The sequence below is a fragment of the Delphinapterus leucas genome, chromosome 14 (genome assembly GCF_059928025.1).
Source record: "Delphinapterus leucas isolate spDelLeu-1000000601 "Yukka" chromosome 14, BTC_Dleu_Yukka2, whole genome shotgun sequence".
Lineage (NCBI taxonomy): Eukaryota > Metazoa > Chordata > Mammalia > Artiodactyla > Monodontidae > Delphinapterus > Delphinapterus leucas.
Window position 1 is genome coordinate 17,766,226 of NC_143142.1, and position 19,848 is coordinate 17,786,073.

Consider the following 19,848-nt stretch of genomic DNA (forward strand, 5'->3'; position numbering starts at 1 on the left):
CAGGCAAACCAACCAATCCAGACCCCACACCCCAACGACCTCCTTGTCAGGCTCTCACCCTCCAGGCCACTATCCACTGGCCCTAATCACCCCAGGGCCAGGTATCAGACAACTAGAGAGAGTCCCTATGCTCACAGCCTGCTGAAATTACTCAAGCTAGCCAGTCCCAAGCCTGCTCACCCTGCCTCACCCATTCCTTCCTGAGGAATCCACAGTAAAGGCTCCTGTCCATGTATCCCCCCTCCCTCTGCCTCCCGAGCAGCCCTGGTGCTTCCCCATGTGGCCCCCACGGCTCAGCATGCCCCCTCCTCTTGGAATCTGTGATAACAAATAAACCATCTTTTCGATCATAACTGTCTCCTGATCTGTCGGCCTTACCGTACCTGGATAATCATAAAAGCTATTAAAATATCTAGGTGACAGAGGCAGCAAAATACTGACTAGCTTAACATCCATCACTAGGGGATGTGTTAAAAAACATTACACACACAAGATACACATCCATGCAAGGGAATTGCATGAAGGAAATCATCTTCATTAACATGGAAAGAGGTCTACAGTGAAAAAAAAAAAAAAAGTCTTTAAATGATTTGTCCAGCCTGAGCTCCTATCTGTAACATTACACCTACAACCCAATCCCAATACATATATGGAATTAGGCCTAGAAAGGGTCACCAACAGGGCTGACCCCTGAATGGCAGGATTCTGGTCCTTTTCCTTAATTTTTAAAAATATTTTCAGTATTTTTTGCAATCTTCACAATATAATCATGAATTACTTTTCTAAATGCAAGAAACAATGGGACATGATCACTCACGCAATGAGCAAGTACAAAAAAATCCCCTTAACAAATCAGGATATTTCTTTTCTATCCTCCCAATTCTCTCCTCATGCAGAGAGATCTCTGTGACAGAAGGAAGAATCCACATGACGCCCCATGAAAACAGACCACTTCATTTTCCACCTCCCACTCCGTCCCCAGACTGGAGTGTCAGTCACAAGGGCAGGGCTGTGTGTGCCCTGTGCACCCTGAGATCCCCAGAAGTACAGCCCAGGGCCTGACCCAGAGCAGGATCTCAATGAAGGCAAGGGCAGCACGTGAGTGACAAGTTCAGGGGGAGAAAGAAACACCCCGTGACATCCTACCTTGGTGATCAGGTCCGAATGCCTGATGATGACGCGGATGAAGAACCTGTGGTCCGTGACCTCTGCGCCCTCTTTCACTCTGGCAGCGCCCAGGTACAAATGCATCTTGTGATTGGCGCAGGGCATAGCAGTTATGTCAAAGTTACGCAACCGGCTGAGCTCCAGCTGGAAGGCCAGGGCCGGCTCCAAGTGACGGTAAATGCGATCTTCTGCAAACTGTGGGCCGACCAGAGAGAGAAAACAGATGGACACACAGACGCAGGTGGAGTTGGACACTGGGGCTGCGTGCCTGCTTGATCCACGCCCTGTCCTGCAGATCCCTGGTGTTTGCGGGTTTAGAACTCAGGAATGAAGCATTCATGATGTCCTCTAACTGGGAGCTCAAGAGATTTGGGATTTTGCAATGGTCCAGAGGAGAGCCACGAGCATGGAACCTTGTGTTGGCATAAGCCTCTTGGCCCCAGGGGAGCCTAGCTAGTCCCCAGCACCTGCTGGCACCACCAGGCTGTTCTCTATCTGCCACCACACAGAGTATTTCTCAAGAAGTCACTAAGCCTTAGTTTCCTTGTGGAAATTGGTCCTCAGAAGGAGGCGACTGACAGTGCTGGAGACTGAAGAGAAAATGAAGAAGCTGAAGAAAGGATGCGTCTTAACTAGGAAAGTAAGGCTTTGGATAAATTAAAATACTGTTTAGTGGAGACTGGATTTGTGCTGGGAACAAGCCCGCCTGTTCTAGAATAAGGATGAGCAAACTTTTTCTTAAAAGGCCAGAGGACTGATGGAGTATACGGTCGGTCACAACCGCAGTCCACCTTCCGAATCCGCGGGTTCTGCATCCGCGGACACAACCAACTGCGGAGATTCCATCCATGGTTGGGTGAATCCACGAATGTGGAATCCGTGAACACGGAGGGCCAACTGTACTCGATTCAGCTGCTGGAGCGAGAAAGCTACAGGAGACAGTAAGTGATTAATGGGTGTGGCCTCCGTCCCAATCAAACTTTGGTTATAAAAACAGGGGGCTGGCCTGCAAGCCATAGTATGCCAACCACTGTTCTGGAAAAACATAAGAAAAAGAGGTTGGCCAAATGTCCATTGACAGATGAATGGATAAAGACGGTGTGGCACATATATGCAATGGAATATTACTCAGCCATAAAAAGGAAAGAAATTGAGTTATCTATAGTGAGGTGGATGGACCTAGAGTCTGTCATACAGAGTGAAGTAAGTCAGAAAGAGAAAAACAAATACCATATGCTAACGCATATATATGGAATCTAAAAAAACAGTACTGATGAACATAGTGGCAGGGCAGGAATAAAGACGCAGACGTAGAGAATGGACGTGAGGACACGGGGAGGGGGAAGGAAGGGTAAGCTGGGACGAAGTGAGAGAGTGGCATGGACATATATACGCTACCAAATGTAAAACAGATAGCTAGTGGGAAGCAGCCGCATAGCGCAGGGAGATCAGCTCGGTGCTCTGTGACCGCCTAGAGCAGTGGGATAGGGATGGTGGGAGGCAGGCTCAAGAGGGAGGGTATATGGGGATATATGTATACGTATGGCTGATTCACTTTGTTGCACAGTAGAAACTAACATAACATTGTAAACAATTATACTCCAATAAAGATATTAAAAAAAAAAAAAAAAAAAAAAGAGGTTGGGAGAACCGTCTTACAGAGTTACACCGGCAAGTACAAAAAGTATCCAGGTGAGACAGAAACCTGTAGTGAAGGCTGAAAGGGAGGGAAACGTGAGGTCTGAGCTCCACAGAGCAACGCAGGGCTCTCACTGGAAATACCAGCCCAGAGGAAGGCTGGAATCTACACAAAAGTTGCATGTTCTAGAATATGGGGACACCACAAGGACTAAGAACTATATTCTTGCTGAATATCAAATATCCCAGGGAAGCGAGAACCAGTTCATTGCTCTTCACCATACCTCGTCTCTTGCTCTGAATGTGAAAAACTTGGGAAATTCTTTCTGCAAAAAGAAATCCATATGAAAGACAAATCAAGCAAGACTCATTTAAATATTTATAGGCCTGTTTTGTGATTTTTAACCCTACCCAGTCCACTTCTAGAATGAATCATTTGGAAAGCCATCTCTTCTCTAGGGACTGACTTTTTTTCCACCCCAATCTACAGAGTAAACATCAAACAAATGGCACCAAGTCTTGAAGAATGCGAAAAACTCAGATGTGTTGAGAATCGGACTGACCTCTTGGGCAATCAGGAACGTAATTCTTCGGAGTCCATACTCCACAAGGATGTTTTTCTGCATTAAAAACCAAAAACACAGTGGGATCATATCTGGCCACAAAAAGGAATGATATATGTTACCACCCGGATCAACCTTGAAAGCATGCCGAGTGAAAGAGGCCAGTCCCCAAAGACCTCATAGTGTATGAAATTCCATTTATCCCATTTATAGGAAATACCCAGAACAGTACAGTCCATAGAGACAGAAAGTAGATTAGTGGTTGCCTAGGGCAGGGGAAAGGGTTTTGGGTTGAGGGAACATGGGGTGACTGCTAATGGGTATTTTGGTGGGAGTGGTGAAAATGTTCTAAAACATAATGATCATAATGATGGCTACACAACTCTATGAATACATAGTAGCCCCTTCTTATCCATGAGCTATACGTTCCAAAATCCCCAGTGGACGCCTGGAACCACGGATAGTACCAAACCCTATACATACTATGTTTTTCCCTACATATACACACTTATGATAAAGTTTAATTTATAGATTAGGCACAGTAAGAGGTTAACAATAATTATAACAAAGTAGAACAATTATAGCCATATACTGTAATAAAAGTTATGTGAATGTGGGCTCTCAAGATATTTTCCTGTACAGATTTAATGCCTTTTCCGTCTTAACTAGGCACTTATCACTCACTGTGGCCGTAATGTTTGCAATTTAGGGTGTGACAGCAAAACTAGCACGCATTTCTTTTCTCCTCCTTCACAGTTTCATGGATAGAAGACTTGGTTTTACCATAGATCTTAGCAACTCAGCATACATTTTTTTTCCTTCCTTATTAAGTCAAGAATTTTCACCTTTTCATTTAAAGGAAGCACTTGACAGCTTCTCTTCGGCATGTCCGAGTTGCCAGCATCACTTGTGCTTTGGGGGCATAATTAAGTAAGATAAGGGTGACTTAACATGAGTACCGCGATACCATGACAGTTGATGGGATAACCGAGCTGACTACTAAGTGACTAACGGGCGGCCACGCTTGGACAGAGGGATGATTCACATCCGGGCAGGACGGAGCAGGACGGCACACAACTTAAAACTTACAAATTGCTTAAACTTAAAAATTTCTGGAATTTTCCATTTAAGACTGCGGTGGACTGTGGGAAACTGAGACTGCAGAAAACAAAACTGCAGGAAAGGGGACTACTGTGCTGATAAGCACTGAATTGTACACTTTAAATGGGGGAATGGATTATATTCAGTAAAGCTATTAATATACACATACATATTACATATATAGATACATATACCTTAACATTTCATGAGCTCTTTAATGAAATTGGTGTGATGGGGCACTGCTGTATTTAAAAAAAAGAAGACGACAAGCTGAATAAAAAAGCCCGACCCAAAAAAGTACAAACCATATGCTTTAGTTTATACAAAACTCTAAAATAGACAAAACTAATCTCTACTATTAGAAGTCAGGATACTGGCTGGTTATCTCTGGCGGGGGAGACGTAGTGATGGGAAGAGGCTCAAGAAGGGGCCAGAGCATTCATTTCTTGATCTGAATGTTGGTCACACTTGGGAATTCCCTGTGCAAATTCATCAGGCTGTAAATTAATGATTTGTGCACTGCTGTGTATATTCGACTTCAGTCAAAAACTGCCCAAGGAAAGTACTAAACTGTTTTTAGTTGCTCCCTAAACGAAATAAATACTATTCTGTATAGTTCTCTGGGGAAAGGAAAAAAACCCAGAAGACCAGAAAACAAGGATATTTTTAAATTCCTCCATGTGATAAGGAAAATTACTAGGAGAAATGAATAGTCGTAGCCCATTTCAGAAAGAGGTAAGGAGACATAATCAAAAAGCACTTAACAGAATGCAGGTTGCAAAGAAAACAGGATAAACTGGAAAATGAAGAGGATTCTACTGGGAGCCTGATTACTGTTCTCAATTAAAGGTGTGCGTGAGTGTACAGGTGTGTGTATGTGTCTGCGAATGTGTACGTATGTATCTGCTTAGTGCAAAAGTTTTTAAATAACATAGAAATATGTAACATTAAAATGTCTCCCACTCTCCTGGTACGTGTATATTCTGCTAACTTTCCTCTCTTTGGTATGCTGTATATAAACACTTATTTGTACAGAGACACATACGTTTAATCTTTTCTAGTTCATGCATATCCTCCTGGGTCGATATGTAGAGAACTGTCTCCTTCCCACACACAGCCACGTTGCCCCCCATAGCACGGCTGTTCACAGGTGATTCTGACACCCCTCGGGGGAAGAACCACCAAGTACCTTGAGCATCATCTGATTTGGTTAGGGGGCAGGCAAACTGCCAACAGCTCAAACGTTGCCTTATCTAAGCCATGGGATGCCAAGCTCAAAGTCCAGTAAGGACATCAGCTCTGTTAAGAAACAGGCTAGAGGGAAATATACCAGGATTCTCACAGTCACTGCCCTGGATGGTGGGGCAAGCTTTTCAGATCCATCTGCCCCTTCAACATTTTCTACAATGTACGTCATTACACTGTTGATTAATCAATCACACAAGGCTAAGTGCGTCACTAACAATAATGTCCCTAAGCGTTCATGGCATCATCCGTGCGTTATTCACCCAACACCTCCTGCCTAGGAAGGTCCAGGCCAGGTCCTCTGAGGGACGCCAAGTCAGAGGAGGTGAGAGGTGTCCCTCCCACCAGAATAACATGGGGGATACAACACATGTACAGATAAACACACTAAAAAGCGACAGCCAAAAATTTCCAAGTGTTCTTAAAGTTGAGACCAAGTCAGGAGGGTAAAGAACTAACAGCTATACAGTGTGCCTGGCAGAGGTGATTAATTTATGAGCTTAAGTATCCCATTTTACAGATGGGAAAACTTAAGGATCAGAGAGATAAAGTAACCTGCTGGAGGTCACACAGCACCTGCCCCATAGTTCTACTACCTACACTTGCCAAGCTGCTCCACATCTGTCTACAGCTGGGGTCATTAAGCATATGTAACAGCTGTCCCTACTGCTGGGTAAGAATCCATGCCGGCAATGGACACCACATGTTTATAAAACCAACCCACAGTTATATGCATACATGGTTGTTTATGTAAGTGACTTGGGCACATGGACACCTCACCAAGAGAGCCCTTCCTCCTTCTCCAGGGACCCAGAACCAGAGGCTGCCCAGCATACCTTGGACTGAACGAATGTCCGGAAAATTGGCACCAGCTGCTCGTCCTCCAGGTAGTCTGCGTACTGGATGGCCACGTTCAGGATGTGGATCGGCTCTTCTCGGAGGCTCTGGGAGAGAAAACCAAGGGTAGGCAGTAGGAGGGCCCAGGGCCCCAGCCCGCCCCCTCCTCGCCTTGCTCCCTGCTCAGACACTCACCTTGCTGTCATCCTCGGAGTACAGGGAAGTACGGGCCTTGCTGAAGAGAGGAACGTCCTTAGGCACGTTGGCAAAGCAGGAAATGACCTCATCAAAGTTCCTGGGGGCACGGGGCAGAGAGGGAGGGCTGAGGGGCCGCTGCCCCACAAGGCAATAGGTCAGGCCCGACCCTCACTCTTTCCCAACCACCACTCTGCAAGCACATCCAAGTCTGTGCAGAATTCCTGTGGTTCCTGACTAGGTCCAAGGCACCATCGATGGGGTCTTTCCCAAAAGGGAAGGATGAACCTATGTGATTTGAGATGCTGAATAAAAGAAATGATTCCCAACACTTTGGGGGCATGGCTGGGGTCCCCCTTTTACTGGCTGGTAGACCCCTGCAACCTCATCTCACTCCTCTGAGTCAACTGAGGATGACAAAAGTAACCACGACACCTCCCAAGGCTGCTGCAAACATAGATAATCCAAGCATGCTGCATAATATACAGGACCAAGTTGAAAAAAGGGCAACGATGCTGACATTTTTGAGCACGTTATTTACATATTAACTATAGTTTAAATACAATATTTTATATGTATTATCTCATTTAATTTTCCTTGTGACCCTACGAAGTAAGTCCTTCTCTTATGCCCATTATACAGATGAGAAAACGAAGGTACAGAGAGAAATCATTTGTTCAGAGTCTTATAGTCAGGAAGCAGTGCAGAGCCAGAATTCAAGAGCAGGAGGTGCTGACACAAAAGCCCACACTTTTGATGATATTATTATTCTGTTATTATTAACTCGCTGTGCCATGTGTCTGGGCCACCCCCACCTGTGTGTGCAATGAATGGGTGGGGGTCAGGGGAAGCTCACTCAACCCCTGTGCATGGGGTGTTCTGGAGAGACTGAGCCACACTGGGTACCTGGTGAAATCCTCGAATCTCTGGAAGGCAACCATGGCCCCCATCCGCTGGGACTTGGGGGAGAAGCCACTGTCCATGAAGAGCTCCGTGCTGTGCCTCAGAAGTTCAGGGTTGGTGATGCTGATGGGTACGGCCAGCCTGCAGAGGAGTGGGAAGTAGGGGGTGAGGCAGCCACCCGTGGATCTAGCCCCAAGAGCTGTTCCTGCCCTGGAAGCTTCGGTGAGCCAGCGCCACATTAGAGCCTTCTGAAAGAGGGGGGGGGGTTTAGAATCGGGGTGGAAGGGACGGGGTAGAGCGACAGGGGCTGGGGAGTCTCATCTGATTCCTCAGGGCCTGGTATAGAGCAAGAGCTCCACACGTGAATGAATAAATGAATGAACGGTACGTGCACGCATGCAAGTCCAATTCCAACATGGTCGCCTGATAAACTCATGGTAGTGAACTCAGCCACGGAGTAAGAATGCACTCAGCGCCAATTTCTCCTGGAGAGCCCCAGCCCCCGGAGGCTGGTGAAGGGCCAGCCTTGGTTCTGAAAGACATTCCAGGCCTCTGCTCCCCTAACCCCTCCCCTCCGTCAAGCCCGCCCTACGGACAGGGCCAGAAACCAAAACTGACCCCCAGGCCAGCAGCCCACTGGAGTTTAGGTGGCCATTGCCCCCAGAACTGGCTGCACACCAGGGGCAAATTCAAATGGGTCCCCCGGGGAGTTAGGATAGGGCCCTGGAATCAAGCAAAGGAGGGGTTGCTCATCAGATGGGGGCAGAAAAGAGTCAGGCCTGAGTTGCTCTCCTGAAAAAGGGACCTACTTGCAAGGCTGGCCCTTGGCTGGCGTCCAGGAACTTGGGGTTGCCCCCATTCCCTAAATGATGAGGGAGGCTCACTGTGCCCACGTTGTTTGTCGTGTGGTCTATGCTGAGCTTTCCTTCTGGACTCTAGGATTTTGGTACATGCTCAGCAGAGGGTGCCCACGTGACCAGCTCCCTGTGAAAACCCTGGGCGCTGAGCCTGTAACCAGCTGCTGGACGACACTGCACACACACCATCACAACTCCCTGCTGGGAGAGCGAAGCATGTCCTGGGTGATTCCATCGGGGCAGGACTCTTGGGACCTTGCGCTGGCTTCCTCTGAACTTGACCCCATGGCCCTTTTCCCTTTGCTAATTGGGCTTTGTGTCTTTCATTATAATAAATCACAGTCACAAGCATGAATACACTGAATCCTGGCCATTTTCCTAGTGAATTCTAGAAACCACGGATGCTCTTGGGGACCCCCAATCCAGGTGGGGCAGGGCCTGTGTGTGCCTTCCTGTTGGATACCCCTGAAACCATCCGCCAGGTCCCCTGCTCCCAGACAGCTGAATGCAGGGGTAACACACTGGCGTGGCAGCATGGGCTGAATTCGGACCCTGTGGCTCCAGACAGACGCTGGTGCACACAGCATTTTAAATATATTCCTTATACACTGACTACCTGTCCACACTGAAAAGTTGAGGCTTGGATTTTCTTTTTAAAGTCTAGCTTTCCTGCTTCTCTTGGCAAAAACATGGAAAGGTTTGGCCTCACCAGCTACTTTTCTGGAACTAGGACAACAGCCCCTCAGGCATGGCCGTGTTCTTGAGTTCCCCCGCTCTGGCCATGCTCAGCGCCCCCTGGGCCTGGACCTAAGTCCTGCTGGCCTCTCACCTGACCTCTCCTCTGGTCTCACGACCCAGTTCACAACGTGCCTGGCTCTACAGACACAGGTGTGGAGGGTCCGGCCAGGCCCTGCTGGGCGGTGAGACCTCACCCCTCATGACCTTCCCAGAGGCCTGCAAGAGCAGGGCTGTGGAGGCAGCTGAGGCCACAGGTCCCAAGTAAGCTCCTGGCCCTCCCAGCCGACAGCAATGGCAAGGGCCTGAGACAGTCAGGGAAGCCCTCTAGGGTCCTCAACGTCTCCCTGGCTGATAATAACACCCTGTGTCTATACTGAGGGTCACAACCAATAACCTGGACAGCCGTGTAGGTTCTTGCAAGAAACAAGGCGTGAGTGACCCCCAGCCTTCAGAGGGCGGCCCCCCTTTCCTAACGGGGTTGAACTGCTATGACAATGAAATCCAAAGGGAAAGAATTCCTCCTCAGGGGCGGACAAGTTCAAAAGTTCTTACACCACCCCTCCCACAGACCCCCAAAATGATTCCAGGCCCCCAAAGAGTCAGTCCCCTTTTCTCTTGATTGGGAAAATGTCACAATTCTTTTTTTGGGGTGGGGAATAAGTCTGAATGAAATAGAGTGTGGAAGCACTAAGCATAGAGCCCGACCCACGTCATGCCATCAGACAGTAATAACAGTATCAGTCGTGATCTTCAAAGAGACCCTTAATATTCATCAACTTTCTGCATGCCAGGCACAGCCCTGAATGCTGTCTTTGCCTTACTTCACTTACTTTTCATCATGGTCTTGGACAACTCTGTCCAATAGAACTTTCTGCAATGACGGAATGTTCTAGAACCACAACGTCCAACATGGCAGCCACAAGCCACATGTGAGCTTGTGGCTAGTGCACACTTTGAATGCAGCTGGTACAACAGAGGAACTGAATTTTTAATTTAATTGTAATGCATTTTAATTTCGATATCCCACAGGTGGGCAGTGGCTACCGGAGATAAGCACTGGGCTATCTCCATTTTACAGACGAGAGAACAAAGATGGGGGGAGATGCCAGGGTGGGGAAGTGGTGCACCTGACGTCTTCCCAGCAGTCCCCAGACATCCCTGCTGGGTCCCTCCAGAAACAGGGCTACAGTGGTCAGGGAGAAAAGCAGCACAAGCTGGCCCCCCAGGTGGGTACCACTCTGTACCGGTTTGGGTGGGAGGAGGGCAGCATGAACTGGAATTCCACCACGCAGGTGCCGTCCTGGAGCTGCCGGTGCTGCAGGCTGGTTAACTCGTAGGCGATGTAGCCCCTCCGCACATAAACCTAATGAAACAGAAGCACAGCTGACGGAGTGCCCTCAACACCTGAGAAAACTCAGGCTGAAGGGTCCCAGAAACAATCTTGAAATATGATCCCTAAAGTGGTAGCTAACAGCAAATTTGCTCACTCTTCAGGATGCTACTTTCTCTGCAAAGGACCAGATAGTAAATATTTCAGGCTTTTGTGGAATATATCTTTATCACAACCACTCAATTCTGCTGTTGTAGGGACTTCCCTGGCGGTCCAGTGGTTAAGACTCCATGCTTCCACTACAGGAGGCATACATTCGTGCCACTGACAATACGTAAATGAGTGGGCGTGGCTGTGTTCCAATAAAACTTTATTTACAAAACCAGGCAGTGGGCCAGATGTGGCCCACGGACTATAGTTTGCTGACCCCTGCTCTAGAGTAACACTGTCCAACAGAAATACAACACAGGCCACGTAGGCAATTTTAAATCAATTTCAGATTTTTCCAGTTGATACTTAAAAAAAGGCAAGAGGTTAAATATAATTTTAATAATATATTTCATGTCATCCCCAATACCTAAAACATTATCATTCCAACATGTAATCAATTTTAAAAAATTAAGATTTTTGCTTTCTCCATACTGAGTCTTTGGAATCCAGTGTGGATCTTACACTTCAAGCACAGCTCAATCAGACTGGCCACACTGCAAGTGCTCAAAAGCCATGCGTGGCCAGTGGCTGCCACATTGGACCACATGGTTCTAGAGTCTAAGCATTGGGAATTTTTTTAATTGAATAGGGAAGCCAGGGACTGTGCAGCAAAAGTTAACACAGCAGGCCTAATTGCTATCCTTTGAAAGGCCTGCTTGCAAGGCTGGCCTTTTGCTAGCAACTAAGAACTCAGATTTAGGGAGGATTCCCACCATTCCCAGATAAGAATGGTTGACGTTGCCTAAACTATGCAAACAGTATGATTTATGTTGAACATGTGTTTTCTTCCTGGGAGTTTAGAATTTTGGTATGTGTCAGGCAGACAGTGCCTATGTGACCAGCCCCCAATACAACTGTGGGTGCGAAGTCTCTAATGAGCTTCTGTGGTAGACAACTTTTACATGTGTTGCCATAATTTGTTTGTCAAGGAATTAAAAGTGCCTGGAGGACCACTGGAAGCTTGTGCGTGGTGTCCTCTGGCCTTCACCCCATGAGCCCTTTCTCTCTGCTGACTGTGCTTTGTATCCTTTTGCTGTAATAAATCACAACTGTGAGCACATCTATATGCTGAGTCCTGGAGTCTTCCTAGAGAATCAGTGACCCTGGGCATGGTCTGGGAGGACCAGACACATTTTAAGCGGGGACAAAACTCTACACAACTCAAGAGGCCAAGTGAAAACCTTATGTTTACAATGCTCATCTTGAGTCGTGAAGAAAAGGTTGGATCCTATTCAATAAAACTGCCCAACCAAGTGATGGAACGTGTTAAGAAAGCATCCTAGAAAAATCACTAACAGAAATAAATGGGATTCAGCACTTTATTAAGTGGGGAAGGTGGGCTGCTGCTTTCTATCTGACTTAGGACCCCTAGACTTAGGACCCCCTAAATAGGACAGGTGTTTGGATGATGGGTGACAATGGTGATCAATACTCCCATCTGATGCTTACTCATCCTGTGAGGTCAGCATTACTATTCCTATCTAAAGTGCAAGAATCTAAGAGTCCAGAGAAGGAAAGCAACTTGCCAGAGGTCACACAGCTTGGACCTTTGCACACGCCGCTGACTGGAATCTCTCTGCTTCCCCCTCCCACAAATTCCTACTTGCTCTTCAGACGCTTTCATGTCACTTTCTCATCAAAGTCTGAGTCGAACCTCCTGGTAAGGTTAAGTACTGCTGTGCAATTCTCATCACGGCCTGCATTTTCCCTCTGTGGCCCTATCACATGTATAATTAAAGAAATACTGAGTGTGTGTTTCTCCCCAGCCAGAGAAGCTCCACTAAGGCAGAGACTATGGTTATTCTCTAATGTATCCCCAGCAGCTGGAATACAGTAGGTCTCAATAATTACTGGTGAAAACTGAAGACAGGGGGAAAACACTTGGTAGCTACTTAAGAGTTGTATTAGGTCTCACTGCTGCGAACAAAGAGTGGGGCCTGGAGTGGTTCTTGGAGTTGAAACCAGGGGAGGGGTAAAAATTGCAGGCCCAGGGACAGTGGCTGTAACATGCTTACAAGCCCAAAATGGTCTCCATGGAGACCCAGTCAACCTTCTGGCATCAGGATGGGTGACCCATGGGGTCTAAAAGATGGCAGAAGAGTGGGCACCACAGGGGACTGAGATTCCAAGTTCAGAGGGTAAAGAAATGAGGAGAAATCACCAGGGGAAGACAGTCAAGTTGAAAACACCCATCATCTCATAACTCCTTGAAAGGATTCTGAAAGAGCAGATGAAACATCGTGATGTCCTGAAATTAACCGAACACCTCTCAGCCCCTGAATTCAGGAAGACCAGAGCGGAAGCAGACAACCTGGCTCTAATCCAGGTTTTGCCACTGCTCGTGTTCATCTCTGCCTGACACACAGGGAGGTCACCTTAAACTGTCACCTAGGCTCCTTCCGGCTCTCATAGTTCCAAGTGGAAAAGTCTTTCAAAGGTATCTAAGGCAGGTGAGTTGGAAAGTTTGGATGAAGTGCCTCAGGCTTGGCCCTTGGGGGTTCATATTTAACTCTGCCTGGTCCGGAGGAGGCTAGAATGGCACACAAGATAGCAGGGCTTACCAGCAAGGACTCTGGACTAAGACAGACCTAATGTGAATCCTGGTTTTGCTACTTCCTAGCTGTGTGACCTTGAGCAAGTTGCTTCACCTCTCTGAGCCTCCGTTCTCTTCTCCGTGAGACAGGTGTAAGTAACAGGACCTACCTTGTACAGAGAATGATAAGATCACGTTTGCCAGGCACGTGGCCCAGTGTCAGGCATGTGGCAGGCGGGCAGTGGATGTTAGGACCGGCATGGTCAGTACTGGTGCTGTTACAGGGGCCTCTCTCCTACTTACCTCCAAGGATGCCATGCAGACGACTTTGTTAGCATGATAGAAGAAAGTGGGCAGGACGTCAAATATGGTCGTTTCTGAGAGTATTAATTTCTACAGGAAATGGAAGGGGGAAAAAGAAGGAAAAGGGAGTGTTAACAAGTTCTAACCAGCAGTCAGATAAGCAGGAGGGATGGGGGCAGTTAAGGAGGCTGGTCGTATTGTTATCACGAAACGTTGCCCATTTCCCAGGCCCACGAGATCTGAACATGGAGGCAGTTCTGGGGTGACTGCTCCCAGGGCTCCCAGCTCCAGATGTGGAGGGGGTGCCTGGAAGCCTGTGAATGAGGCAGATTTAGCGGGTGGGGGAGCCCTGGGAAGATGAAGCCATGACCCAACCATGTGAGTGCTCCCAGCTTCCAATAAGCTCCATCACACATGAACTTTTAACATCACACCTCCTGGGAGAGCCTTGCTGCCTGAGGCCCTGTCCATCCTGCAGGACTCAACCTCTCCCAGAGCCTCCCCTGGGCAGCCCTGGCCACACTGGACTAAACCACCGGAGTTGGCAACTGTACCCTGCACCAGAGTGCCAGCCCATCGAGGGAAGGGGTAGCCCGCTTCCCCACCCCCAGGCCCCACGTGGGCCACGGCGTATGCTCTCTGCCAAGTGGATGGATGGAGGTGGCCTCACCTTGAGGTTTTCCGGGCAGAACTGGTGGCCGTACATGTTGATAGCAGACAGGAAAATGGACTCCACCTGGTTGTGCCTCAGCTCATAGGAGGGGAGGTGGGAGGCAATCAGGACCTGCAGGGGGAGGGGACAGAGGGGCTGGGGTGAGCCATCCCCATGGGGAGGAGCCAAGGAGCGGGCCCTGCAGCAGAGGGGACATGCACGGTGGGGGCCGCGGGTGGGGAAGGACGGCACCCTGTGACATCATGCACGGTGGGGACCACGGCTGGAGACCCTACCTGCCTGGCTCTGAGGGCCACTTTGCAGTGCTTGCTTTTGCTCAGCTGAGTGAGCTCGCTGAGGATGGAGGTCAGCTCATCCGACAGGGAAGGGTCTGGGCCACAGAGCTCATCCTTTGGGGGAGAGAAACAAAATCCAAATGGCTCTCTGTTCTACCAGAAGGAAACAGGCCAGCATTCACCCTTGGCCAGGGGGTTGGGGGTGTGGCTGCCCCCGCAAACCTGCCCAGTGTGATACACATACCCTTAGCCACTCTCCACCAAGTACCCCCCTATTCATTCACTCTCCCATTCATCCACCCCAAAACATGCCCTAAATTCCTGGCATGAAGAAAAAGACAACAAAGTCTCTGCCTGCACCACTGTTAATGGCCGGCACTTATCAGGTACTTACTACGGCCGGGCAAGCAGCTAGACCCTTTCCACTCATTTCCTCAAATGCCCCCAGCCCACTGACAGGTTACTATATGATTCCCATTTTACAGATGAGGAAACTGAGGCTCGGAGAGGCAACGTGCCTTGCCCCAAGGCTACCAAGCACGTGCGAGGCAGAGCCAGATTTGAACCCAGGGCTCTCCTGTCGCTATGGCCTCTCCCTCTTTCCTCTAAACGTTGTTGCCTGACTTATGGAGCTCAGTTTCAGAGAAGAGGGATGAGGGGAAACAGAGGCAGGTATGAACAAAGAGTAAGGGCCACATGGGAGGCTTTGGTGAGGGTGTGTAAGCTACCCTCCAGGAGCCCCAGTGTGAGGGGAGCATCTAGGGCCTGGAGAGGTCAAGGGAGGCTTCCTGCAAGAGAGAAGATCTAGAGGTGGAACTTGCAGAAGAGGGAGGGATGAGGGTTCCTATGTGCATCCCTCCTCTCTGCTTCTGAACAAGGGACCTTTCTGCTGGAGACCAGGGCCGCATGTGACTGGTCTTTGCAACTCCTCTTATGCCCTAAATGCAAGAAGGGCTTGGTAATGGCTCAGAGCTTATACTCCCTCAATACCCACAAAGACAGAACAATGAATGCTGGGAATCTGAATGCCTGGGCATCACACCCCCCCCTTCCTTGCAGCAGGCCGTTCTCCAAGTGGTCACCAGGTGGTGGTGGTCACCAGGAGGTGGTGCCAGGGGTCATTCTTTTCCGCATCTGCTTCTGCATTTTCCTAATTAGAATGAGGCCACACTGTTTTTACAATCAGAAAAAAATTTTAACATAGTAATATTTCACACTTGTACATAAACACACAGCATGTCAGTGCTGAAGAAATCTCGTGGGAAATTATTCTAAGCTTTCTCTCCCTCCCAAATTCTGATTTGCTTTATCAAGTGGCGGTGGCATTAGTCTCCATCATTCCACCAGCCTGTGGCTCCAAGGATAGCACAGAACGTAGGCGCTGTCCAACAACCAGGCTAGTGGTTTTCTAAGAGAGGAAAGACTCAGGAGTTCCCTGTGGCCTAGTGGTTAGGATTCTGGGCTTTCACTGCCGTGGCCTGGGTTCAATCCCTGGTTGGGAAAGATCTTGCAAGCCGTGTGGCATGGCCAAAGATAGGAATAAAAAATAAATAAGAGAGAAAAGACTCAAGACAAGTTTTGTATGAAAAATTTTAAAATCTGGCCGCCACACTCTACACACAAAAGTCTAAAATACTCTCTCTCTTTCTTGTTAACTTATGTGAAGTGGTCCCATGGTGTATATTTTAGTTCACAGCATCATGTTTTGTTTTCTTCGTTTTGTCATTAGCAAAGTCCTATGACCACTGAATTGACATTCAGAAATGAGGTTCCCTGTAAAGACTCAAAAAAATTTCATTTCCAAGTAATCACTCAATTAACAAGTCTTTGCTCAAAATCTCTAAAGCATCAAATACCGTCAAATGCAAAGAACTCACCATTTTCTAGCAAATGGAAACAAGAGAGCCAGAAGAATAATGAATCTCACATATAACCCCCAAACCACACCTGCTACAACATTTTTAGCCTCCTTCACCAAGAAGTCCCTGGCAGTGCCCTAGGTCTCTGATCTGGGGGCCATTCCACCAGGCTGTCCTCTTCCCCAGGCCATCCTCTGATGAACATTATTTTTAAGAACTTCGCGCCCAAAAGAGAGTTATTATGTACACAAAGAGTAGCAAACAGCAGAATAACCCACAGACCCAAGCCCTGGCCTATGAACAAATGGTGAGTGGGCTGTAATAAATTATAGGCATCCTCTGTTTTACAGATACTCACACTTAAAAAGACTCCATCCAAAGAAGGTACTTTGAGAAAAGGGTTATATTATTTTAGCAATGGAATTCCCCCCAAGACTAGATATGTCCTTGGTCTTAAGTTCCCAATCCTGGCTGCATATTGCAATCACTTGGGGATCCTTCCTCCCAAATTTAATTTTTTTTTTAATTTTATTTATTTTTGGCTGCATTGGGTCTTCGTTGCTGTGCGCGGACTTTCTCTAGTTGCAGCGAGCGGGGGCTACTCTTCGTTGCAGTGTGCGGGCTTCTCACTGCGGTGGCTTCTCTTGTGGAGCACTGGCTCTAGCCACGCGGGCTTCAGTAGTTGTGGCATGCGGGCTCAGTAGTTGTGGCTCGCGGGCTTCAGTAGTTGTGGTGCATGGGCTTAGTTGCTCCGTGGCATGTGGGATCTTCCTGGACCAGGGAATGAACCCGTATCCCCTGCACTGGCAGGCAGATTCTTAACCCCTGCACCACCAGGGAAGTCCTCCAAATTTAATTTTGAAGAACTTCAAAACTACAGGAGATCAGTACATCGAAAATTATCCAGATTCAGCAATTGCTAAACTTTCACATTTGCTTTTCTAGTAAGCATACGTGCATGCCTGTACACACAAACACACTCTCTCACTCTTTTCTCTTTCTCTCTTTCAGTTGCAGACACCATGATCCTTCCCACTACTTCAGAATGTACCCCCTTGAGAAAAAAGATCTCTCCCCAGCTAACTGTAGGACTGTTAAAACACTCCAAAAATTGAACACTAAACCAATATTATTATCTAATATACAGTCCCCGTTTAAACTTCCCATTGGAGAAGCTTTCAGAAAGTACTAATGCCTGGGCCCCATCCACAGAAACCCTGAGTTAATGGACCAAGGGTGGGGCCTGGGCATCTGTATTTTTTAAAAGCTCCCCCACCCCCACCCCAGGTGGTTCTCAAGTACAGCCTGGATTAAGAGAATCTCATGCTGCATTAGGAGATTTTTAAATGATTCTTTACAAAAATATCAATATTTATGAATCCATTTTGTTAGGGTGTTAACTGCCCTATAAGCCCAGGCCCAAATCTGGCCCACTGCCCAGTTTTGTAAATAAAGTTTTATTGGCACAGAGCCACACTCATTCATTCACATATTGTCTATGGCCACTTTCACGCTACAATGGCAGGACTGAGTAGTTTCAACATAGGCTGCATGGCCAAAGCCTGAAATATTTACTCTCTGGCCCCTTCCAGAAAAAAAATCTGCCGACCCCTTCCTGCTATAAGCCAAGCCCAAGTCTCTGCTACCATCTGCTGAGCCTGCATTTTCTAAGTCACGTCAAGGAAAAAAATCTTTAGCTATAAAGGATTGCTAATTATTACCCGGTAGGAGGAGAAATAAGAACAAAGACATTCCACGCTTCACCAAGAAGGCAAAATGAAAGCCCTACCAGAAGACTCAGAATCCAATACCCCTTGACTAATCATAGCTCATGACTCTGGAGCCATGCTGTGGGTTCAAATCCCAGCTCTGCACTTATAAGCTGGGTACCCTTGGGAAAGTGATTTCACCTCTCTGTGCTCTGTCAAAGGAGGATGAGAACGGTATCGACCTCCTAGGGCTGCTTAGGGAATTAAACAAGTTAGTATTGTAAAGCACGTCAGGAGTGCCTGGCACACAGTAGGTGCTTTGTGGGTTAGTCATGATCTTCCCCAGGGGTCAACAAATCCTACCTACTGCCTAGTTTTATAAGCAAAGTTTTATTGGGACACAGCCATGCCCATTTGCTTTCACTGTGCCACAGCAGCATTGAGAGGTCAGGACAGAGACCATATCCTGGGCTAAATCTAATATATTTACTCTCTGGCCCTTTCCAGAAAAAGTCGGTGGAGCCCTGAGCTACCCCCACTCTGGGTAAAGGGTGACTTTTCTTGCTTACGATCAACATGATCACCAGCTGGTTCTTCTTGGCCACCTGCGCATGGGAGAAGATGCAGTCCAACACCTGGGACATGTCTGGTTTCAGCTGCTCCCTGAGGTTTATCACACACTTGTCATAGTGGGCTGCAGGGAGACAAAAGGCCACGTGGGGTAAGGCTCAGGGCCCCTCCTGCCCCCCTGGGCTTGTCACCAATGCTTGCGGTGGCGACTCTTGCCTTGTTGGAAATGGTGCTCAACCCGTAAATATCTTCGCAGGAGATCCAACACCACGGCCTTCATGTAGCCCCGGGTCCCACTGCGGTATCTGGGGAGGAAGGGAAGGCTGGCTTAGTGATCAACTCTACTTCCTGGGGTGCCGGAGTTATCCACAGCCAGGACTTTTATGATTTGAAAAAGGAGAAAACACTAATAAAGAAACTGGAGGCTGCTCCCTCTAATCTTTAGGCCTGGGAGGGATGTGTGAGTTAGTTCATTTGTGCTAATAACTCTGCAGGCCAGAGAGAGCAGTGACTTGCCCAAGGTCACACATCCAACGAGAGGCCAAGCCTGAGCCTTTGGATGATGCCTGCCCGTCCCCAGAGAGAAGGAGAAACACTTACAGAGTTGGGATGCTGAAAGGGGTCAGCCTTGCATGCATGGTTGAAAAGCAAAAATTTTCAATTAACCACTCAATGTATAAAGACAGATTGGAAAACAAAACAAAACAAAACTTGAAGGACATTTACCAAAAGATCCCTGTGTAAATTTCACTTCCCTTTTAAAACCAAATGGTAACCTGGATGTTCCTTAAACCATTTCCTCTTCTAAACTATTTCAGAACACAGGGAATTGAGTTTTTAAGAGAATGTGATGCTGAGTTTTAGGGAAGCTGAAAGCAGCTTCACCCCAGCATCACCAAATGGCAACAAAAGAGAGGAAGAGCCTAAAATACTCTTTTATTCAGATGTGATTTTAAAAACACACACGAACACAACATAAGACAGAGCTTTGAGATTTATATTTAACACACAAAATCCTGCTATGGAATTTGATTCGTTTATCATTTGTTCATTTCTCCTAGGCATTTCCATTGCTGAAGGATGGGTTAGCGTTAGCAGTCTAAGGGAGGCAAAGTGATCCTGCAGATCCAGCTGTGACTCTC

At 47.6% G+C, this 19,848-nt stretch overlaps 1 protein-coding gene across 7 annotated transcripts in view; it reads right to left on the minus strand.

Annotated features, from left to right (window-relative positions):
• Window positions 1–19,848, minus strand: part of ACACB (acetyl-CoA carboxylase beta) — a 141,439-nt gene that overhangs the window by 25,782 nt on the left and 95,809 nt on the right. For all 7 annotated transcript variants that reach the window (XM_089894597.1, XM_022551013.3, XM_089894596.1 and 4 more), the window contains 12 exons: window positions 18,923–19,011; window positions 18,706–18,830; window positions 14,569–14,682; window positions 14,291–14,404; window positions 13,621–13,710; window positions 10,489–10,607; window positions 7,653–7,790; window positions 6,747–6,846; window positions 6,551–6,658; window positions 3,369–3,425; window positions 3,090–3,131; window positions 1,147–1,362 (listed from right to left, as the gene is read on the minus strand). In XM_089894597.1, the coding sequence (XP_089750723.1) occupies window positions 1,147–1,362; window positions 3,090–3,131; window positions 3,369–3,425; window positions 6,551–6,658; window positions 6,747–6,846; window positions 7,653–7,790; window positions 10,489–10,607; window positions 13,621–13,710; window positions 14,291–14,404; window positions 14,569–14,682; window positions 18,706–18,830; window positions 18,923–19,011 (1,312 nt within the window). The remainder of the gene's footprint in view (window positions 1–1,146; window positions 1,363–3,089; window positions 3,132–3,368; window positions 3,426–6,550; window positions 6,659–6,746; window positions 6,847–7,652; window positions 7,791–10,488; window positions 10,608–13,620; window positions 13,711–14,290; window positions 14,405–14,568; window positions 14,683–18,705; window positions 18,831–18,922; window positions 19,012–19,848) is intronic.